This window comes from Zalophus californianus, chromosome 1 (assembly GCF_009762305.2).
Source record: "Zalophus californianus isolate mZalCal1 chromosome 1, mZalCal1.pri.v2, whole genome shotgun sequence".
Classification (NCBI taxonomy): domain Eukaryota; kingdom Metazoa; phylum Chordata; class Mammalia; order Carnivora; family Otariidae; genus Zalophus; species Zalophus californianus.
This window is the reverse complement of record NC_045595.1, coordinates 59,394,975-59,418,084: the sequence shown is the minus strand read 5'-3', so window position 1 is coordinate 59,418,084 and position 23,110 is coordinate 59,394,975. Positions and strand designations below refer to the sequence as shown.

Genomic DNA, 23,110 nt, shown 5'->3' with positions numbered 1-23,110 from the left:
GAAAGGTAGTCTGTGATCTTCCCAGATCCCTAGAAATAGGAGGCTGGGCCACACAGGGAAGGACCGGGGTGGGTCAGAGGCAGACGGAGCGGGGGAACTGTGAGCAGGAGCCTTTGTTGTGACTTACATGGGAAGGAGTGGGTGACACAGGGTGTGCGGGCTTAGGGTTGACTGGTTTAAGTATGTCAGGACTCTGTGGCATGGGGCTGTTCTGAGTTGTCTGGGACCTGGCCCTGGGCGATTGGAGAAGGGGCCAGTGGCCCCTGGGTATGAGAGCCTGGCAGTGGAGATGGGAGCTGGGCATGTGGGCTCTGGATTAGTGGGTTTGCATTTGTAAAGCACGCTCTCGGGCACCTCCTTTACTTTCTCTAGGGATTGGCCAACCTCAGTGTGAAGAGGTAGGGACAGTCCCTGTGGGGTCAGTAAGACCCAGATGCTAGAGCATCGGGTACAGAAAGTACAAGACAGCATTAATGCACCAGTCCTGGAGCAGTTTCCCATCTTGTGAAGGAAGGTGACCCCTACATAATAGCAGATGTGACACGTGCTAGAGAGGGGAGGGCCATCTCTGGGAGAACATGAGGTGGGCCCCTCTCTCCTGGATGAGGAGGTGAGGAGGCCTTCCAGGGTCAAAAACAGATGAGGGAGATGTTGGCTTGGGAGAGGGGGCTTGGACCCCAGTGGGGTAAAAAAAGCAAAGGGGACAGCACGTGGTATTGCCTGTGGGAGGGTCCCTGAGAGTCTTTGAGTGGCCAGAGGGTAGTGAGGGGGGTGAGGCTGGTAGCAAGATGAGAAGCTGCAGAGGTCGCTATATGAGATCATGCAGGGTCTCCCAAACCCTGTGGATTGGGGTCCTGGACCTACCAAACCTGGGATGCCCCCAAAAGTGCGCTGGATCTCTACTGCTGTGTAACAAATTACCCCAAAACTTAGTGGCTTCAAACAACAGTTAACATGTATTTATTAGTTCAGTTTCTTTGGGTCAAGAGCTCATGAGGGGCTTGGCTTGGGGACTCTGGCCCAGAGGGTCTCCTCCGCAGTCATCTGAAGGCTTGACCAGGGCTGGAGGATCAGCTCCGAGCAGGCTCAGTCATATGGCCGTGGGCTGGGGCTGACCTCCTCCAGAGCAGGTGATCCCAGAGAGGCAAGGCAGGGCCCAAATGTCCTTTCTGACCTCACTTCAGAAGTCACACACTGTCCCTTCCACAGCTGGCCACATAAACCAACCACGATCCAGTGCTGGTGGGGGTACTAAAGGGTGTGAGTGCCTAGAGCCCAGGGATGCTGGTGGCTGTTTCAGGGGCTGGCCGCTGCAAAGGATGTAAACACAGGATTGGTTTTGTGAATTGTGTTTTAAAATGGTCTGCCTGGGGGCATCTGGGTGGCTCAGTTGGTTAAGTTTCCAACTCTTAATTTTGGCTCAGGTCCTGATCTCAGGGTTGTGAGATCGAGCCCTGCCTCGGGCTCCGTGCGGGGCGTGGAGTCGGCTTGGGATTCTCTCTCTTCCTCTGCTCCTCCCCTCTCTCTCTTTCTCTCTCTCTCAAAAAAAAAAAAAAAAAAAAAAGGCCTGCCAGGCTGTTCAGTGTGCTCAAGACTCTTCATACAGCTTCCTCTTTGGGTTCTGGACTGTGTCTCTGCTTTACCCTCTCATGCCGACGGATGGGCAAGGCTCCTGCCGTGAAAAGCACTGAATTGCCCCTCTTTGCTTCTTGTACCCCTCAAATCACTCCACCTATGTTAACCTTCTGTGTCCTGCTGGGATTCCAGTGGTGGCCCTTCCCCAGCTGCATGGTCTCTTCTGCCTGTGCACCTCCCCCCCGCCCCATTCACAGCCACCCGTTGAGAGCTGGCCAAACCTACCATGTCCACTTGCCTCCCCTCCCTAACCCTGGGGGATCTTGGCTTCTGCCCCCTCACCCCACGCTGCCGATCTCACTCTGGGGCCGTGGCTAGGGCCTCTCCCAGGGCACCTCCCTCAGACACTCCCTCCTTCTCCCACCCTCTTCCCGGGGCTCTGGCCCTCTCTGGCCTGTACATCTGCTCTGCAGGCCTCCTTGCCAAGCCCCTCTACTGTCAGGGTTCCTCGGGCTGCCCTGGGCCGTCCTCTTCTCGACCATGAGCACGGCCTGTTTCCATCTATTCGCCAGGGACGCATTTCCATCCTCTAGTCTCCTAGTCCCCAGACCTCCATCAGGAGAGTCCAGGTTGGCGGTCCCCACGGGTGCCCGAACCCAGCACCTCGGCCTGAGCTCCAGGCCTCTCGCCGCCCCCCCCCCGAGCCCCCTCCTGCTCTTCTCTGCCACCTCAGCAAGCAGCACCTGATGCACAGGTGTTTATACCTAAGGGATGCAGTTATCCCCGGTGTTCCCTTCTCTCCCGAGCCCACATTCAGTCAGGCACCAAGCCCCAAGGGCTCTCCTGAAAAACACTGCCTCCACACCTCCCTCCCACCCCTTACTCACACCCTCATCGAAGCCACCAGGCCTTTTCTGTGGAGGAGTGGGAGGGGACTGGCAGCAGGAGGACAGGCTTGCCAGTGTGCTGGGGAGGCGCTGAGCGAGTCCCAGAGTGAAGGAGGGAGATGGCTGGGAACTGGGACCCAAGGTGGTGGCCCATCCCTCTTGTACCTGGAGTGCAGAGAAGGTGGCTCAGGGGAGTAGATGGAGAGAGAACCCTGGCTGCTGGAGGGGAGCAGGTCAGCCGATGGCTTCCCCAGGGAGCTGGCCTCCCCTCTCCCTGCCACACTGCTGGGGTGCTGCCGGAGGCGGGAGGATCTTCTGATGGCCGGAGCCCACACCCAGGCTTCCACTGGGACCACCCTGGAACAGGGTGCTAAAATTTTATCACTTTTTATGAGGACATTTTGTACCCAGTTCACCTCCCTCTGTTTCTCCTGGAGAATTTTTCTAAAAGTAGGCTTACATTTTTAAAACTTTTTAATTTGGGGCACCTGGGTGGCTCAATCGGTTGAGCTTCTGCCTTCGGCTCAGGTCATGATCCCAGGGTCCTGGGATGGAGCCCCGCATCGGGCTCCCTGCTCAGCAGGAAGCCTGCTTCTCCCTCTCCCACTCCCCCTGCTTGTGTTCCCTCTCTCGCCGTGTCTCTCTTTGTCAAATAAATAAATAAAATCTTAAAAAAAGAAAAAAGATGAATTTTATTAGAGTTTGGGTTTGTTTGGTTCGGGTTTTGGTCTATTTAAATAATAGTGATATCTTCTGATTTTTATGATATGGTTGGTTACATGTTGCTACCTGGAAATTGAACCCCAGAGTCACTAAGTTAGAAAATACGGACTGAACGGCTTGTGCTCCTGGACTCTCCACAAGCCTCACCACTCCCTACCACCTCCCCTTTCCTTACATTACATATGCAGCTTGACCTGCAGGCATCAGAGTTTTCAGCCACATGCCCTTGACCTTCCTGCCAGTGCCACAGGAGAGCTCTCCTCCTCATTCACCCCACACCTCATCACCCAGCTGCTCAGGGTCTGCCCCTCAGTATCACCTCCCCCATCTTGTGAGCCCTGCCTTTCCCTCATCATCCCAGGTCTCCTCCTCCAAGCTGGTCCAAAAGGACTGGCTACTTGAGCTCCCCACCAAAGCACACCCCCAGGCTCTCCAGCAGCCCCTACTCCCTCTGCCCCTGGCTGGCTGCCCTCCCCGACTGGCATAGACTGGAATCTCCAAGCTACAGATGATTTCTGAGCTGGAGTAGGAGGAAGTATCAGGCCCAATGCCCCCTTCCCTGTGGGTATCCATGGAAGGGAGGACACCGAAGAAATGGGTGTCTCTGAATCTTCTGTTGCAGTCCTGAGGGAAACCCTGGAAGGCTCACGGCAAAAGTGTGGGCAGTGCCATGAGGCAGCGGGCTTGGGTCTGTGACTTCCCCATAAAATGGTCCTGCACTCCTCTTAAGGAGCAAATGGAAGGATGCCAAAAGGAAGGCACAAAATATGTTCTGTGTGCCAGGTACATGTACACGTGGGCCCTTTTCTTGCACAGTTAATCACAACTCGCCAGCAAAGTCAGCATAATCATCTCAGATGTGGAAACAGAAGCTCAGAGAAGCTGAGCGACTTGCCAGGGCCACTCAGCAGGCAGGTGAGGATGCTGGCACCAGAGCCTCTCCCCAGCCTCACACTGTGTTCACAGCTTTGCTTTTGTTTCTCCCCAGAGAACAGTCTGGAGTCCCCGGACAACAGTTCTTCTTCATTCATTGAAGAAAAAAAGGAGAAACATGGGAAAAAAGGTAAACGTAGCCCTCATGGTGGGAGTCAAACATCTCCCCTCGTCGATGTAGTCTCCAGTGTCAGTGGCAAAGGGAAATGCATTACTGAGACCTGAAATAATAGTAACATGAACAAAGTAGGATTTGTTTTTCCTCAAGTAATGGGAAATATGGGAGGCGGTCCAGAACTCCATGAGGCTCTACAAACAGCAGTTCTAAGAAATCACTCAGGTGACCGGTTTCCAAGTCTTTCTGCTCTACCAATTTTAGCCTTAGGGTTTTCAACTGCAAAGTTATCATGTGGTCACAAAATGGCTGCTGAAGCTCCGCGCCATTACATCAGAGTTCAGACAGGGAGAAGGGGTAAAGGGAAGAGCAAAACTGCCCACCAGCCAACTCAGCCCTCCCTGGAAAAAGAGCCTTCCCAGGAGCCCCACCCAGCAATTTCTGTCTACATTCCATAGTCTAGAAATTTGTCATGTGGCCATCAGTATCTGCAAGGGAGGCTGAGAAGTATAACTGTTCAACGAGGCACATAGCTGCCACCTGTTAAGAAGAGGAAGGGTAGGCAGCCAGCTGCTCATACTGCTTCCTCTGAGCCCCTGCATTCCTGCTCTGCCCCCCGGGCTTGCTACCCAGTCTGATCCTTCTCCAGAGGGGCGCAGATGTGAGCATGTTCCCTGAGCCTATCTCTCCCAGGCTGAGTCCCCTCTTGTCAAGCCTCCCCGCCTTGTGTTCCCTCTTGCTTTTAATTATGACAATCCAAACCTGCCCAGAAGCACAGACTAAAATGCAGTGAATGCAGGTGCCCATCACCAGACTGGACAGTAAAGATTTGGCCACATTTGTTGCTTTTTTTTTTTTCTTTTTTTGTCTTTGCCAGAATATTTTTTTAATTTTAATTTTTAAATTTTAATTATAGTGTAGTTAACATACAGTATTATATTAGTTTCAGGTGTACAATATAGTGAGTCAGCACTTCCATACATCACCCTGTGCTCATCATAAGTGCCCTCCTTAATCCCCATCACCTATTTCACCCATTCCCCCACCCCTGCCCTCTGTCCATCAGTGTGTTCTCCGTAGTTAAGAACTTGTTTCTTAGTTTGCCTCCTTTTCTCCCCCTTTGTTCATCTGTTTTATTTCTTCAATCCCACATATGAGTGAAATCATATGGTATTTCTTTCTATGACTGACTTATTTCGTTTAGCATAATACTTTTTAGCTCCATCCACATTGTTGCAAATGGCAAGATTTCCTTCTTTTTATGGCTAAGTAATATTCCTGTGTGTGTGTGTGTTTGTGTGTGTGTGTGTGTGTCTGTCTGTGTGTATCATGTCTTCCTTATCCATTCATCTATCAATGCACACAGCTGGGTTGCTTCCAGACTTTGCCAGAATATTTTATAGTAAAATCCGGGCATGTTATTTCATCCTTATATCCCACAATATTCATTTTTCAAAAATAGGGATGTTTCCCTGCAAGGCCACAATGAAGTCTCCCAATTATCTCAGAAATGCCTTCCTATAGAATATTTGTTCTAATTAGGATTCAAATGAGATCTGATCATCTTCACTCTCTTTAAATCTAGCAGAGTCCCTCCCCCATGTCCTTTGTCCTTTCATTTTCTGTGTCTTGACTTACTGAGAAATGGTGTTAATTATCCTGTAGAATGTCCCCTGTTCTGTATGTGTCTGTTTGCTTCCTGGTCATTGTCATTGTTATTGAAACTGTTCCTCTGTTCCTCATATTTCCTTTAATTGGAAATAACCCTACATGCTTGATATTCCATTTTGTCCACGAGAATCCTTCCTACCACCTCTCACAAGAAACTCATGCATCCAGCTGTCTCGATGGTGGCCATGCCACGCTCAGTGGGTTCAGGTGGTGACCGCCTGGCCCTCTGTCAGATTCCCATCAGCCATTCACCCAACAGCTGCTTCTACCTATGGATGCCTATGCTTAAATTGACCGCTACATTAAGGGTGAGGAGTCTGGGTTTGGGTTTGGTTTGGTTTCTTCTCTAAGGTAGAATTCATATAAGGTGAAATGCACAAATCTTAGTATACAGTTTGATAAGTTTCAATAAATGTATACAACTTTGTAGCTTCCACCCCATTCACCATCTAGAACATTTCCGTCTGCCCAGACATTCCCTTTCCCCCAGAGACAGCATTGTTCCGCTATCATCAGAGAGAATCACTTTATCCATTCCCAAACCTGTATAAATGGAGTCACATTCTGTGCTCTTGCAGTCCTGATCCTGTTCACTCAGCATCACATCTATGGAATGCCAGTCACAGGACTCCCTTCTTTGTTGTGGCCGTGTGTATCCTATTGTGTGCATATGTCAACAGTGTATTATTCTTTCTGGAGTGGATGGACATTTGGGTTGTTTCTGGGTTTTCGATATTACAAATAATACTGCAGTGAACATTCTTGTACATGCCATTTAGGGAAAGAAGCACTCATTTCTTCTGGGTGTATATGAAGGAGTGGAACCGCTGGTAGTATGTTTAACCCTAGTAGATACCAATGAGTTTTCCAGAACAATTGTACCACCAACAGGTGTGAGCATTCCAGATGCCTCACATCCTCTCCAACAGTTGGCACACTGTCAATGCTGGCCTTCTGGATATGTATTAGCATCTCATATTCCCTGTGACCAATGAGGGTGATTACCTTTCTACACGTTCACTGATGACTCTGTTATAAAGTGCCTGTCCCTGCCTCTGCTCACTTTTCTATTGGGGTGTCCTTTTGTTTTAATGATTTCTAGGAGCTCTTTACATATTCTGGAAACAAATAATTCACCAGTTCTAAGTATGCAAATACCTTCTCTCACTCGGTAGATTGCTTTTTCCTTTTACCAATCATTTTCATATCGTTGGTACTTTTTGTGTCCTGGCCATGAAGATACTGTATCTTATACAAGTTTTGTGTTCACTTTACAATCAGACCTACAAATCGTCTCTAATCTAATTGTAACTACTTTGTAGATTCTTTGGATATTCTCCTCTACAATCACATCACCTTGAAATAACATTATTTGCTCTCCCTTTCCAATCCTGTACTTTTTATTTCTTTTTCTTGCCTAACTACAACATTGCAAAGAAGTGCAAAGATAGGTATCCATGCCTTGTTCCTGATCCTGGAGGGGAAACATGCAATATTCCCCTAGAAGTTTCTTACTTATAGGTTGAGCGGCTTACCTCTCTGTCCCTCTGTTCCTCCTCACCGGGAGTAACAACAATCCCCACCTCAGGGTCGTTATGAACGTTCAGTCAGGCAGTCTGTGGTCTGACCGTGGTAAGTGCTCATTCTTGTTAACTAGCATAATTAATCTCTTTGATGGGGACATGGGACACGCAGCCCACGCATGCTACCAGCACGTAGTTTGGGGACATCAAGACTAACTTTTCCTTGCCTCTCTCACCCAAGCTCAGTCCTCACTATTCTGAATTTAGGGACCCTGCCTGGGGTTGCTGGACAAGCACAGGGAGTGAGAGAGAGTGGGATGATGACATGAGGAGGAGGAAAGCTGTGGCACTTCTGTACAGGCCTCTCAGGCCCCCATTTCTGCGCCCGGAGCTGTCACTTCCTGAATACCTTCCTCCCCACAACCCAGCGTGGTTGAGCCATACTTCCCCACTTCACCCCATCCCTACCCGCCCCTTTGCCTCTTCCAACTTTCCCTGGCAGCTCCCTCCTCCCCCGCCCCAAGTCATCCCTTCTTGTCCAGAGCTGTATGCAATCTCTGAATGTACATTACATCATTTCTGGGGTGTGGGGTTGGCCTGGTGGGGGAGGCAAGCCATGTACCCAGGTCACCATTTGCACCTGCCTCCCCAGCCTCCCGATGCGGACAGAGAGGCCCTTTGGCAGTCCCTTCTGGAGCCTCTCTATCAGCAGCAAAGTCAGTGTGTAAAAAAAAGTCATGATTAGGCATGGGACGAGAGCCTAAGCTTCAACCCAACCCGCACCAGCCCCATGCCACTTCTGTCCCTCCTGTCCACAGGTCCCTGATGGTCCTGGGGTCAGCACCACCCCTGTGACCTCTCCCTGTCTTGGGCCACCTCCTTCCACATGTTCCCCTCTCCAGAAGCCAGGCTGAGACCTGCTGGAGGCCCCTGCGGGCTTCCTCCCCTCAGCAGGACCCAGGAGTAGATCATCTTTCTTTACTCTTCTCACTGAGATTCGTAAACTATTTTGACAGGATTTAATTCTTAGAGAAAAGTTGAAAGACTAGTACAGAGATGTCATAGACTTGGAGATTTTCCATCCCCTCTGCATGATGGGTGCAGGCAAAGCATCCTGGTGGGACCACCTGAGTGACTGCTGGGGTCGCACTGGCCAGAGAAGGCCCACTCCTCTCACTTCTGCTCTAGCTTACTCTGAAGGCCTGAGCAGGATGGAGTCGGCCAGCTTCTCTACTCTTGGTCATTAATAAGTACGGATCTTGTGCGGAGGTATTTTGAGACCCTCGGTGTATAACTTCAAATCCCCTTCGCGGGGGATTTCCACTGGTGAGGGTATAAAATGGGACAGACCACCAGGAAGGCAGGTCGGCATAAGACTCTGAAGTTTGGAAATGCTCACAGCCCCTGGCCCCTGTTCTCCCTTTGGAAAATCAATTGCCAAGAGCCAGCCTATGGTGGCGCCCTGGAGAAGCCATGCCTTACTGCACTCCATTATAATTGCATGCAGGGCTTGCAAAGAATTAGTAATTTCGCAGGCATTTGCTGAAGGTGTAGTGTTTTTTTTTTAAGATGTGAAATTATTAAAAATAGGTGTTGGAAATTACTAGAAGAAAATACCTCCAGAATGTCACCAGCAGTTGTTTCAAAGTGGGGGAGTTATTTTGTTATCATACTCTTTTACTTCCAAGAATTTTTTGTTTTGTTTTGTTCTGTCTTACAACGAACCCCTTTTCCTCTAAATCGAGGATAGGGGGAGAAGGCATCCATATTTTTAAGCCCTTAGTTTGGTGCCTCCTGGATTCTGTCCCTGCTGAGCTGAGCAGCAAGAACCTCTTCCTTACCCACAGGGGTAGGGGGAGCAGCAGAGCCAGGGTCCTTGACAGCCCCCATCTCCCAAATTCCTGCCTGACCCCCACCCCCCTGGCCTTGGGTGCTTTGCCTCACTTGCCCACAAACTCAGCCTTCTCCTGGGAGGCTCCTGGAGAATCCTGCAGACAAGGCATGTTCACCCAGTGTGCCCACTGCCCACTACCCTCTGCAGGCAGGTGCCTCTGCTCTGGAGTGGGCTGACCTCCCACCAGCTGGCCCCATCACCTCCCCGCTCTTGCTTTTCTCCTCTAAGGAACAGGGGTTCCTGAGACTTTAAATGAGAGGGGCCAGAGGTCTGAGACACAGGTGGGGCTGTGTTCACCAGGTCTCTTTCAGATGCCAGGGACAGAAGCCCACATCCAACTAGATTAAACCAGACAGGTGAGTTTATGGAGTTGGAAGGTCCAGGGTTGGACTTCAGGCACAGCTGGATCCAAGAGAACATTTGCCACTAGCTTGTGCTTTCGAGTTCTTCATGCTGGGCTGGGAGGGCACCAGGACTCCCGAGGCACAGGCCACCGTTTGGAAGAGCTGGCTCATCTCTCCAATGAAGTATCTCCCTCTCCAGTGGCCGTGATTGTTCCTGACCGTTCAGCAAATCCTTTCCACATGTCTGGAGATGTGGATTTCTTCTTGCTCAGAGAACAGGAGCGGAATAAGTCTCGTGCAGTGAGTATCTAGGACTGGTCTGTCCACAATTCTTCCCTCCCTCACACATGCAGAGCCAGATTGCCCTTCTCAGAAGAGTACTTTCTTTGGGTCACTCTCTCACTCTAGAATAGTCAATGCCTATTTTGTTAAAGATTTTGTTTATTTATTTAGAGAGAGTGCAAGTGGCGGGGCAGAGGGAGAAGGAGAGAAATAAACTCAAGCAGACTCTAAGTTGAGCACAGAGCCTGATGGGGGCTCCATCTGACGACCCTGAGATCATGACCTGAGCTGAAATCAAGAGTCAGACACTTAACTGACTGAGCCACCCAGGTGCCCCAATGGCTCACCGTTTAAAAAAAAAATCAATTAAAAAACCTGACTAGCTCTCCAGTATCTGATCTGTCCCACTGTTCCTACACAGTTTTATCCCTACTCTTCCTGAGTCTTGTCAGAGTGGGATGTTGGAAGCTGCTGTGGCCTAGCCTCAGCACCAGGCTTTGCTTCTGCTTCTCTTGTATGAGAGGCCATCCGCTCCTGAGACTCTCTCTGTCCTGCAAGGCCCATCTCAGACCTCAGGGACTCTCACACCTCCCCCAGGAGACCACAGCCCTTGCAACTGCTCCAGCTGTGCACAGTCCCCCTCGTTGGAATTCTTGGAGGCCAGATACTGCACACATGCGCACACACAGACACGCATGCCCCCTCAGCAATACATGGGAGTCCTGGAGCCAGCCCCAACCCCTAGCCCATGCCTTGTCTGCACCCCAGCGTAGTCTGTCTTACCTCCCCATCCAAGAGCCCATCTGTCCATTCCCACCCCCTGCGGCATGGCCGGAGCAAGCAAGCATCCCTGCAGCCAGGCTCAGGGAGGACTCACCCAGGAGCATCTTCATTGAGAAGTGGTCAGCATAGGCCATGTTTCTGGGACACACTCTCGGGGGCAAAGGCATGGCCAAGTGTGTTCCAGGCTCCCTTCTGCGCTGACTCTGTCTGCCCCAACTCAGGGCTCAGTATCTGGGATTCCTTGGAAAAGTGGTTCCCACTGAGACCCAACCAGTGAACAAAGACACATAAGGAAATGCACATTTTCCAGCCTCACCCCAGACCTCCCCACTAGAAGCTCTGGGTGGCCCACCATGAGTGTTTTCCCCACCTTACTGCCATGCTGTGAACCTCCTCATGCCCTGGAAGGAGGCACTCACACAAAGCCATACTGAACAACACACACTTCTCAGAGGCCTCTAAGCGGGGAAACACGGCAGACACACAAAACTTTCTCTGACGTTGACCTAAGAGAACTTTCTCTTTCTGCAGTGTAGGATTGGATTTTCTTCTCCCAGCCTGGCCCTGCTTCTAGGGTCACCTCCGCCTTCTTAAATCAAACAAAACTGATAGCCCTCCCCACACCCCAGCAGAACCCCCCAGTCTCACATTGACCCCAAGCAGCTGCCCAATTTCTTCTAAGCACAGACCTTCTGCCATTAGGATTCTAGCAGGTGGTATTTCCCCCACTTTGTTCTTCTACACAGACATGCAAGCTAGTGGCCTCAGGCTGAATCCCCTCACAGATGAGGTTTCCCTAAACAGCCTTCTTTCGAGGCTGAATGGGTTGTTTCACTTGGCAGGGCCAGGAGGAAATAGAAATGCCCCAGGAAAGGCCAAATGAAGAGGATTCGTGAAGGCCTATCTGATTCTGTGGGCTAGGGTGCCTAGCCGTGGAAGGATGGGGAGACCCCCAGGGCTTGGGCAGCTGGCGGGGCTGGGCACCCCTGCAGCCAAAACCTGAACTAGGCCTCAGGGAAGAAAAGCCCCCACCCCCACGCCATCCTGGGATCCTCCCAAGTGAAGGGCAGGGAAGGGGAGCAACCCTGAGGCAGACTTGAGGCCAGGCAGGGTGGGGAGGAGCTGGTGGGGGCAGATCCCCGGCAACACAGTCACTGCCAACACTGACTGCTGAGCTTGCAGATCAAACTCAGGATTTCAAGTTTCTTTTTTTTTCTTAAGATTTTATTTATTTATTTATTTGAAATAGAGCCAGAGCAAGAGAGAGAGCATGAGCTGGGGTGAGGGGAGAGGCAGAGGGAGAGAGAGAGGGAGAAGCAAGCTCCCCACTTATCAGGGAACCCCACGAAGGGCTTGATCCCAGGACCCTGGGATCATGACCTGAGCCGAAGGCAGACCCTTAACTGACTGAGCCACCGAGGCGCCCCATGGATTTCGAGTTTCTTTTGGAAACTTAGAAGATCTAGTTTCCCTGAACCTTGGAGTGTCAGATTTAGCAAATCACAGTAAGTGTGAATTTCAGATAAAGGAGGAATCCTCTGTTAGTATGTCCCTGCACTATTGAATGCACATCTCACTGGGCATCCTGTACTTCACCTGGCGACCCCCCCTTCACCCCGCTCTCTAGAAGCGCTTCCTGCCCAATTTCCTCTCGACTAGGGAGCTGTGCTTAGGGACTGCCCCCCCAGGCGCTCCCACAAGCACACACAGCTCCACAGCCTTCTCCACGCGCAGCGAGTGCGCACCCCGGACCAGGTGTGCACCTCGGGCCCCCGCTCCGCAAGTGCATTCCCTCAAGGCCGTGCGACCCTGGTTCGCGTGGTGACGCCCAGGGAAGGAGGCTCGTCCCAGGCTTGGTGGGGAGGGGGTAGAAATAGATGCTGACCCCACCCGACTCCGCCTGGCCACGACCACCAGGAGCGGGAGCAGAAGATGACCCTGCAGGTGCACCAAAAGATGACGTACTCGTCCAAAGTGTCGGCCAAGCACACCAGCCTGCGTTGGGAGCTGCAGCTGGAGGACGAGATGCAGGACCAGGAGATGCGCGCGGAGGCAGAGCGGCTGCGCGCCTTCCACGACAACACGGCGTGGAAGCTCCACATGACCAAAGGTGCCCCCTTTTCCGGGAGTCAGGTCTTGCCCTTCGTGCATGGGCAGTACTTTTAAATTGCTTGGAGAGTCAGGGCTGCGGTGCAGTGGGGAAGGGGGAGGGGTCTTTTCTGTGTCTGACCCTGCCTCCGGCCATCACACAGATTAATTCCAGACGGACTGCAAATCTAAAAGCCTTTGAATCCCAGTATTGCATGCATTCGGAACGTTACGGTGCCCGTGAATGCAGACTGCACACATGTAAAATATAGTCCCTTAACTTGACGGTAAAGGGTGTCAGTCTGGAACTAAGTTCCCCGAGTTCAGATCTCAGCTTCAGCATTGAGTGACCTTGCCATCCTGGGCCGGCTCTTCAAATCCTTTGCACAGCAGTTTCCTCTCCTGGCCAACGACAGTGCCGACCTCGTGGGTTGTGTGATTCAACGTCTTTTGATGCTACATATAATGAGAAGGAACTGTGTGTGTGGGTGTGTGTGAGCTGTTATTAATTTTATGACCCAGTAGGAAATCTTAAGTACTGAATATACATTAACATTCTACCAGCCCAGATGATAAAGTCCTGGAACCCAACTGGACTGCAGGTGTACTGAATGGGAATATTAATCAAAGAGACCCCCAGCCTCCACCCCTGACCCCATGGTGTGGTTTTGGGTGGAGAGCCCTGAGCTCACTTTGACACTTCCTGTGCTCTGCTCTGCAGAGAGCCACATGGTTCCACAGCCCGTTCCTGGCCTCTCCAAAGTCAGGGAGCTTCTAGGCCTTTCTCTCCAGAAAGAGAAGGGAAGGAGGCTCCCGTGGCCCTTAGCCCCAGCTGCATTGCCTCTCTGTTTGCCCTCCAGAAGGTGTTCCAGATGCCCACTTTAATTTCCTCCCACCTGGCTTAAACCCTGGTGTGTCGACTTAGCTCCTACCTAAATTGGATCCTGGGGGCTTAGAGTACCCCAAAGAGAGATCATGCTGCCGCATTTTTCTCTCACCACCCCAATGCAGGTCCTGGCCTAATAAGTCTTTTGTTATTAGGTCCAGCTGGATGAAATGTTCAGGGCAGGGATGTCCAGAGTCTCACTCCAGGTGAGAAGAGTACTACAGCAAGAGAGGCTCAAGTCAGACATAGGAAAGGACTTCCCACCTGGCCCAGTCTCCAGCCAGGCAGAGTGTAATATATAAACAGAGCCTTCTCTCCTTTTGCTAGAGACAGAGCTCAATCTCCCAGAGTCCCTGTAATAACCTGGACCTCCCAGCAGAGCATATGCCAGGAGTGGCATCCTTGGCCAAGCTCGGGTCTCTCGCACTGCCCACCCCGCGGCCCAGAGACCTCCCTCCTCTCTTTGCAGAAAGGAAGATGGAATCCAATAACATGGACAACTACCTTAATCAGAAGCGGCAGATGTTTCTTATCCAGGTTGGCCCAGCTGCAGTGCGCAGGGGGCCCGGGAGGGGGCTCCCCCAGCCAGGAGCCTGACCCCCGCTCGGGTGGCCCTCAGCACGCCCTGCACAGGAAGCGGAGCGAGATCCAGCGGCTAGAGATGCTGGCGGCCAAGGAGGAAGCGCAGTTGGAGCAGGCTGAGAAGTCCCTGGAGAAGGACGCAGCCTTGTTCGACGAGTTTCTCCGGGAGAATGACCGCAGCTCCGTTCAGGCCCTGAGAGCGTGAGCCCTAGCGAAGGGGCAGCCCGCGCGCCGCCGCCCCCTACCCCCGTGCCCCCCGGGGACTGTGCACCTGCGCCCAACCTGCCCAGCCCCCCTCCGCTCCCTCCCCCGACCCGGCCCCTGGCAGCTCCCCACCCCCACACGCCCCCTTTAACAATCTGCGATTGGCTCCCGCCCCCACCCCCACCGCCAGGGCTGAGAAGGAGACCAAAGCAAAGGTGGAGAAGATCCTTGAGATACGCGACCTGACCACCCAGATCATGAACATCAAAAGGTGAGCTCAAAGGGCAAGCCTGCGGATCCTGGTCTGCTGCCTGGTCTGCTGCCGCTTCCCTCCGCCCCTCTCCCGTAGCCAAAGGGAGCCCCTGCACAGCACAAACCTCATCGCCTCACCTCTCAAACCTAAATAGCTTAGGGACTCAAAGCCCTGCAGGATGCAGCTGCCCATTTTTCAGATGAGGTGACAGAGGCCAAGAAGAGATTCAGTGACTTTTCCAAGGCCACACCAGGAGGCAGGGCTCACTTGGCACACAGAGAGGGTTCCCAGGGTCCACTGCAACTCCAAAGTCACAGACAGCTGTGACTGTGGAGGTGTGACCCACATTGGTCCCCAGCGGGGCAGTGTTCTCTCCCCAGCACAACAGTGCTGCTGGGCCTGTCCCCAGGAGAACAAGGAGCATGCCAGGCTTGGCCAGGCTCCAGGGGCAGTCCCCTCTGCAGGGGTGTACCAGGAGGCAGAACCTGACCTCACCAGCCCTTCCCCGGGTCTAGTGAAATCTCCAAATTTGAAGACACTCTGCAACATTACAAGATCTACAAGGACTTCCTATACAAGCTGTCGCCCAAGGAGTGGCTGGAAGGAAAGGAGAAGAAGCACCTGGATCTCCAAAAGACAAAGGAGGGCACCGAGCCCCCGAAAGAGAACATTTTATTCTCCACAATAGGGGACAAAGGTAGCAGAAAAGAGAAAGTGGGTCCCTGGGTCCATCTAGACCCTGGGCCCAGCTGGCAGTGGCTTTGGAGGGGTCCAGGCCACAGGCTGGGCCCCTTCCAGGCCTCACAAAGCCCCAGCCAGAGGCAGCAGGTGCCCCTTAGGGCCTCATGGCTCGGCCCACACATCCACTCGGGGAAGATAGGGCCTGCTCTAACTCAGACCCCAGGGGCTTTCCTCCCACGCATGTCTTTCTGAAACAGGGGAAGAGGGTTGGGAGGGTCCTGGGGAACCCTGTGCCCTCAAGCAGTGTTGCTGAAGGTCTGGCTCCAGCCGAAGCCATCTGGAACCCTCCCTTGCTTCCTGTAGGACCAGGGAACAAGGGCAAAACAAGCTCCAGAGGTACGTGGCTGCCCCAAGCTGGAGGTGTCCTGCCCTGGGCTAGGGTGCATGGAAACAATTCCTCTGCTTCCTCCAGATGGGCAAGGCCCAAAGAAACCCTGGAAGTTCCCGCAGGTGGCCCGGCCAGGGCGGCTCCTATCCAGCACCATGAGCCTCCAGCATAGCAGCCAGCCCAGCATGAGTAGTGGGCTAGACCCCAAAGGGTGAGTGGGTCTAGGGTAGGGCAATGAGGTGGCTGGGGCCTGGTAGGGAGTACTCCCCAGTGGCTCCAGGCCAGGTGGCCCTAGGACAAGCCCAGCCTCTCCGGGAAGGGTGAGACCATGAGGAAGGGCTGTTCCCAACATGGAGGGTGTAGAGTCGGACTTAAGCACCAAAATCAAGATGTTTTCTAAACAGTTTTATTTCTGTCCAATTCAATCAACTTATGCCTGAGGTGGTCCACTCGGGTGCTAACAGGACAGTCAAATATAAACGGGTGCAGGCAGCCAAGTTGGGCACATTGAACGGGAGGGCACGTGCCGCCTGCCAAGGAGGCCAGAGCTCCAGAGCCTTTCGACAGAAGCCAGAGTCTGGATTTTTACAAAAATTACCCAGATTTAAGTGTGATAGTTACTTTCAAATCTTGTTAAAAACGTGCGAGGGACAAACAGAAACCCCAAACAGATCCATGAGCCAATGCAGACTTGTCCCCACCCCCACTTAAAAACCCCTCTGCCTACAAGGCCAGAGCCTTACCCCCCACCTCCCCTTGCTGCTGGGTCACCCCCAGTTTCTCCTCCTCCCTCACTGAAAATTTGTTTAGTTTTGGGGGTTCTCTAAGTAATACATTCAGAAAAATCACAACTCTATAGAAAGGTATAAGCTGAGAAGACTTACAGCCCCCCCTACCCCGTCCCGGTGCCCCTCCTTCCAGCCCCTCCCCACCCAGACTGTTGGGCCAAGAAGCCACAGGTGGTATTGCAGTGAGATTTGTTATCTACTGCAAACCCTTCCAGCCGTCTTGGTTTTTTTTTTTTTAAAGATTGATTTATTTAGTTGATAGAGCATGTGCGTGTGAGCCAGGGCGGGGGTGGGCAGGGACAGAGGGAGAGGGAGAGAGAATCCTAAGCAGACTCCCCACGGAGCCTGAGCTCATGACCACACTCAACCCACTGAGCCACCCAGGCGCCCCTTTCCAGCCATTTTTATGTTAACAGTACATTGAACCGTATGAAGTTGCTGTTCTGTAGCTCAAATGAATACCGGCATTTCCCCATGATTCAACCTAAATACAGGCAAAGGTGATTTTCTTACACCCATCCTTCCTTTTACTGGAGAGCTGACCCTGCACATCTCCCTGTCTGTCCGTTACCCACACAGCCAGGGGTGCCTCCGGAGGCAGTCCTTCTCAGCTTCCCCTGTCTAGCCCCTGGCCTCTTGGCGCTGTTGGGGCGATATTCATGATATGTGACTGTGGGGAGGGACACTGACCACAGCCTCAGATGGCTATCAGGTGCTCGCCTTCACAGCTCCAGGGGCCACTGCCAGGGTGCTCACCTGTCCCATGAAATGACCCCGCCCCCTCGAGCCAGCATGGCAAGACTGGAGAGCCAAGGCAGGTCACTGGCAGGTGGAGACCCAGGGAAGAAGAGCTGCTGCTGCAGCGTGAGTCTGAAGGCAGTGAGCGGGCAGAATTCCCTCTTCTTTGTGGGAGGTCAGTCTTTTGCTCTCCCGGCCTTCAACTGATTGGATGAGGCCCACCCACATTATGAAGGGTCATCTGCTTTACTCAAAGTCTACTGATTTGTTCATCTCATCTAATAAACATCTTCACAGAAACATCTAGAATAACGTTGGACCTAGGGAAGTTGACACGAAATCCACTGTCCCAGGGGACACAGGGCTGGGTCTGCTGGTCATGCAGAGTCGTTCCAGTGTCTGACAGCTCTCTCAGTCATCCTGGATGCTCCAGCTGAAGGCCCTGCCTCCTCCTGGGACCAGGTTCCAACTCCAGGGACTCTTGCCCCTTAGCCCCTCCAGCACCCGCCTCTGGGACCACTAAGCACCTCTTACACACCTCTTGGATTTCTTCCTGCAGTGCCCAGCACCTCACATATACCCACCAGTGTTCTCCAGCCATGACCAGTGACCACAAGACAGACCTCCTCCTGCCCCAGCCCCCCTGCCTCCCTCCCTGCTCCCTACCCCATTGCTACTCCAGTCAGCCACCCCAAGCCCCACCACCTCCTGGAAGGCAGGTGAGAAAACTGGGGCATATGCAGCCAGGTGGAGTTGACACCCTCAGGTCCAGAGCCTACAGGAGCTGGGAAGCTTCAGCAAAGCAGTGACATGATCAGACTCAGGTCTTCTTTTATTTTTTTCTCTCATACTGATGCTATCAAGAGATCACAAGATGAACAAATCTTAATTGAACAGCACTTGAATTTTTACACACATACGTACCCGTGTAATCACACCCAGGTCCAGACATAGAACATTCCCGATGTCCAGAACTCCCTCAGGCCCTCCTCAGTCAGACCCCACACCAGTGAGTTCACACTATTTTTGCCTTTGTTGCCCTGGGCCACTCTCCCTGTTCTGAAACTCAGTGCACTAAGAACAGCACCAGTGTGCTCTCTGGGCCCGGCGTGTCTTCGCTGTGTGTCTGTGTGGTGTGCAGCAGCAGGCTGTTCTTGGCCATTGCTGCTTAGTGTCTCACCTCGTGAAGAAGCCCCATTCTTTGGGTCCTCTATTCGATTGGGAGCCTTTTGGATTGTTCCTAATTCTTGGCTATTCTGATTAAAACTGCTGCAAACATTCCTGTACTTTTCTGTAGAAGCACTCTTTTGCATGAGCACTATTTTTGTTGGAAGTAAGAGTGGGATTGCTGGGTCACGAAGTGAGTCTCTGTTAAGCGTTAGCAGCTTCTGCCAAACAGACCCCGGTTCTGGCTGCCACATTATCCCCTCCGGCCAGCAAGCAAGAGGGTTCCAAAGGCCCCAGGTCCCGCCCGGTCAGGTCAGATCCTGGGATTCAGCTATGTAGGTCCCTGTCAGTCTCAGTATTCTGGCGGGGTTATTTGAAAATAGTGTCTTAATAGAAAATGTGAGGTTCGATAAGACCAACACATCAGGAGATGATGTCATTGAACAGGTGGTTTTTAATTCCGTTCCCATGAGGAGGGGACACGCCATAGCCTGGGGCCACAGGGTGAGGCAACAGGCTGGCTACAGAGGCAGAGGGAGTGGGGGAACTGTGGGCAGGAGCCCTTCTTGCAGTTTCTGCAGGAAAGAACAAGTGAGGCAGGGTACGTGGATTTAGGATCGATGGGCTTGAATAATTTCAGGGCTCTGGGGCCAAGGGGTATCCTCAGTTGTCTGGCGATCAGGGCAGGGGGATAGTGGCCCCAGCTATGAAAGCTTGGATTGGTTGGTTTGCCCTTGAAAAGCACATTTGAGGGTGTGTCCTTTACTCTCTCTCGGAATTGGCTAGCCCTGGGAGGGACAGTCTGTCCAGTCAGGGGTCAGCTCAGCCCCAGGGGTGAGAAGATCAGAATATGGAGAATAAAAGACAGGATTAATACAAGGGTGGGGTAGTATCTCATTATGGTCTTCATGACATTTTCATGATGACAAATACGATGGCCACTCAGATATTCTCTTTTGTGAGGTATCTATTCAATTTTTGTACATTTTTATTGGATTTATTGGTCTTTTGCTTCTGGTTTTCTATTAGTTCTTTATATATCTGGATGCCAGTCCTTCGTGTAAAAGTATAGTATGCATATCTTTGCCCGGTCTGTGACTTGTCTTATTACTCTCAGTGTTATTCTTTGGAGTCCAATTAGCCAATCTTTGCTTTTATGGTTGGTGCATATTATGTCTTATTTAAGAAATCTTTGCCAATCCCAAAGTCACTGAAATATTCTCCTGTGTTTTCTTCTGGAAGCTTTCTAGATTATTGGCTTAGACACGGTACAGGGGCTGGAGAGAATGGGCGGCCCCGGGGCTCAGGAGCTCCCCGCCACTCTCCTTTGCAAGGTCTATATCTTCTGCTCATCCCTTAAGTGCACCATCCTCTGTCCTTCCTTCTCTACAACAGCCTGGCAACCCTCTCCCGTGGTTCTGTCCCCCACCTGCTCTTGATCTCCACACCCCGGTGAGCATACTGTACCCCCCCCTTTGATGACCTCCCCACCCAACCTCCCACGTTCCAAACTGATGCTTCTTGGGCTGAAAGGGGACCTGAGTGCTACCAGTTTCTGAGCTCACTTTCATCTTTATGCATCATAGTCGTGCCTTGTGGAGAAGACCAGCCACCATTGGTGGGCCAGGCACAGGCCTCAGGTTAACTTTGATCCCTGCAACCCTGGCCAGTGGGCACTGTCATTTCCAATTCATTGTTGAACAGACGCTCTAAGAGGTTAGCTATGCATGCTTCCCCTGCCTATATTGCCCTCAGCCCTGGCACTCCCGGCTTCGAGGCTCCATGTTGGGGCAGTCCCCCAGAAGAGAGGTCTAGGATCACACTATCCCGGGTCCCTCCATCTATTAGCCATGTGACCAGGGCCACTGAGTACAGTTGGGCAGGTTGTGGGCTACACAAGGCATTCAGTTGAGAGAGTAAGTGGGGGCTAAAGTCCAGCCCACCCCACTGACTAACGTCCATCTGGAGGGCAGATTCTCAGGCACCTGTGGGCCAGCAGTGCCCTGCAGGTGACCTTGGATAGTAGCCAGTTCTCTAAGCTGCATGTTCCTCATTTGCTTTGCCAAGTGTTCAGTACAAGGCACAGGCCTAGTGAGTGTTTTGGTTGTCACTGTGGCCCTTCCTTTGGGAAGTCTCCCAGGGTTCCCCTTTGGGGCTCCCACAGAGCCCTGCACTTCTCACCTCTCCCTGTGAGGTAGGTCAGAGGCCCAGAGCAGGCCTCACCCTGGGTTCCTAGGGGTGGAGGCCAGATGCCTCTGGCTATGAGCCTGCCCCACCTGCTTCTCAGCCTGCAGAACCTGCACCCAGGGCAAGGGCCCAGGCTGAAGGAGGCCAGGAGGGGCGATGAAAGCAGGTTTGGAAGTCAGTTGAGGTCAGATCGCCTCCAGCAGGGCCTTCCAGGGCCCCACGCTGAGTGCTCAAAGCTCACAGTTTTTCCCACAACCCTGAGGGCCGGCGCAGAGGAGTCCCTGCCCCTGTGTGGTGCTCAGGGTCAGTCAGAGGTAGCTGCAGCATAGCTCTGAGGTATCACAGGATAGCACCATTACAGGATAGGACCCTCAAGGACAAGAGCCAAGGGCAAATCTAGATAGGGGAGGTGGGCAGAAAAGGCCCTCTTAGAAAAATAAATGGTAAGTGGGGCAGGACAACCCTAGCAATGGGAGCTGTGGGTGCAAAGGTCCTGCAGTAGGGTCAGCACCCAAAGAAACAGAAAGAGAGCTGGTAGGACAGGAGCGGAGTAACTTCAGGGGTAGCAGAGGGCGGTGAGGGGCAGTAGGGGCCCTATAAGCTCCAGGGAGGAGGCTGAGTTCTATTCTAACTGAAACGACATGAACTAATTGAATTTTGAAACTTTCTCCTGACTGTTGTGTGACAGCTATGGGGCCAAGAGGGGGACCAGTGCCCTTGCCAGGTCAGCTGGTGGGAGGAGGAGGGGATGAGGGCATAGGGAACAGGAAGGTGCCCTGGTGATGCCGGGAGGCTTTACCATTGGGGGTGGGGTAAGACGACCACCAAACCTCTGCCCCCAGGCTGGGCAGCAGTGCCCTGACCCCACATCTCTTTGCAGGTCAAGCTCTATCTCCACTATGTATGAGGATCCAGACAGTGACGGAGAGGTCAGTGGCCCCACTCTGGGCGGGGCTGCAGGAGCTGGTCCCCCTGAGCTGCCCAGCCAGCCTGCCCACATGGCTCTGCTTGCAGGAGCTGGAGCTGTACTTCACAGAGCCCCAGCAGCTCCTGGACATCTTCATGAAGCTAGAGGAGCAGAACCTCTCACTCATCCAGAACACACAGGAGATGGAGGAGGCCCTGGATGATCTGAACTTCACCCTGAAAAACACCCAGATTCACATGTAGGTCTTCTGCCAGGGCTGACTGGGTGGGGGGAGGGGAGGGTTCCATCACTGGCTGTCATCCTGGGACTCCCATAACCACCAGGAGCAGAGCTGTACAGCTGCCTACCCTCCCATCCAAGGCCCTGGCCCTGCGCTACCTTCCACTTTTCTGGAAAGCTCTACCGGATGACTCTGGGGATAGGGCATGTCCTTTTGGGCAGAGGAGCTGGGGGGGTGGTGGGAAGAGGTCAGGTAGGTGGAGCCACATGGGGCTGGTTCCCTCCCCACCCAGAGCAGCCTTCAGCCAGCAGGAGGCATCAAGGAGTTCCCACCCCGGTGCATTCTGCTGACACCAGGCCCAGCAGGGCTGGGCCGAGTCAGGCTGGGGTACTAGGTGAAGCCCATCAGGAGCAAGGAATCATCCCTTCACACCCAAACATGGGGTGAGCTCCTCTTCTGGGTCAGGCTCAGGTCTAGGTTCTCTAAAGATAAGCAAGGCCCTGCCTCATGGAGCTGACATTTGGCCCACAGATGTGACTTGTAGATACTGACATGTGCCAGAGGAAAATAGACAGTGATAGGAGAAGGAGGCTGAAATGGAGGGGCAGGGCAGGCTTCTAGGGGAAAGCCTCATTCGACCTGGGCACTTCTTGAGCATGGGAAGCTGCACAGAGATCTGGTGGAAGAGGGTTCCAGGCAGCGGGAGAGCAAGTGCAAAGACCTAAGGTGGAAGCCAGCCCAAGGCTTTGATGCCCCCTAGGGAGTCATGTTCTTAAGTACCCATGTCTTGTTGTCCCACATCCTGTCATGGAGAATCTCCTGCCCTGAGTCTCCTGCAGGTGATGCAAACTACTAGCGCTCTCAGGCAAGATTGTGTCTCCTAGAAAGCTGGGAGTCACCCTGAAAAACACCCAGATCTGCATGTAGGTCTCCTGCAAGGGCTGACCGGGTTGCGGGAGGGGAGGGTTCCATCACTGACATTTTTCAGGGTGACTCCCTTCCATCTCAGAAAGAGAGAGAGAGATGAGCTGGGGAGATGCAGGCAGCCTCCCAGATTCCAGGAACCTGGCAGGAGGACACACACATATACACACATGTATAGCAGAATCCTGGAGATGCGCTCCAGTCGCTGGTCTTTAGCCAGCTGAGCCATCCCTGAGCACCAACGCTTCATTTTTTTTCCAGGAGAGTCATGGCCTATATGCATTAACTGCCATGAGCTCAACTGCCCTATCTCGGCAAGAAAAGAAAAGAAAGGAAAGGAAAGCGA

At 52.7% G+C, this 23,110-nt stretch overlaps 2 protein-coding genes across 9 annotated transcripts in view; one reads left to right on the top strand and one right to left on the bottom strand.

Moving 5' to 3' along the window:
• The window catches only part of ZXDC (ZXD family zinc finger C), a 105,423-nt gene that overhangs the window by 17,212 nt on the left and 65,101 nt on the right, over window positions 1–23,110 (bottom strand). The gene's annotated exons all lie outside the window — the stretch shown is intronic.
• Window positions 1–23,110, top strand: part of CFAP100 (cilia and flagella associated protein 100) — a 54,282-nt gene that overhangs the window by 8,068 nt on the left and 23,104 nt on the right. For 5 of the 7 annotated variants that reach the window (XM_027583211.2, XM_027583212.2, XM_027583208.2 and 2 more), the window contains exons 3-13: window positions 4,174–4,248; window positions 9,865–9,965; window positions 12,648–12,840; window positions 14,174–14,241; window positions 14,324–14,487; window positions 14,681–14,761; window positions 15,259–15,440; window positions 15,788–15,820; window positions 15,897–16,023; window positions 21,573–21,621; window positions 21,707–21,858. In XM_027583211.2, the coding sequence (XP_027439012.1) occupies window positions 4,174–4,248; window positions 9,865–9,965; window positions 12,648–12,840; window positions 14,174–14,241; window positions 14,324–14,487; window positions 14,681–14,761; window positions 15,259–15,440; window positions 15,788–15,820; window positions 15,897–16,023; window positions 21,573–21,621; window positions 21,707–21,858 (1,225 nt within the window). The remainder of the gene's footprint in view (window positions 1–4,173; window positions 4,249–9,864; window positions 9,966–12,647; window positions 12,841–14,173; window positions 14,242–14,323; window positions 14,488–14,680; window positions 14,762–15,258; window positions 15,441–15,787; window positions 15,821–15,896; window positions 16,024–21,572; window positions 21,622–21,706; window positions 21,859–23,110) is intronic. The other 2 variants (XM_027583209.2, XM_027583213.2) reach the window with 2 other exon arrangements.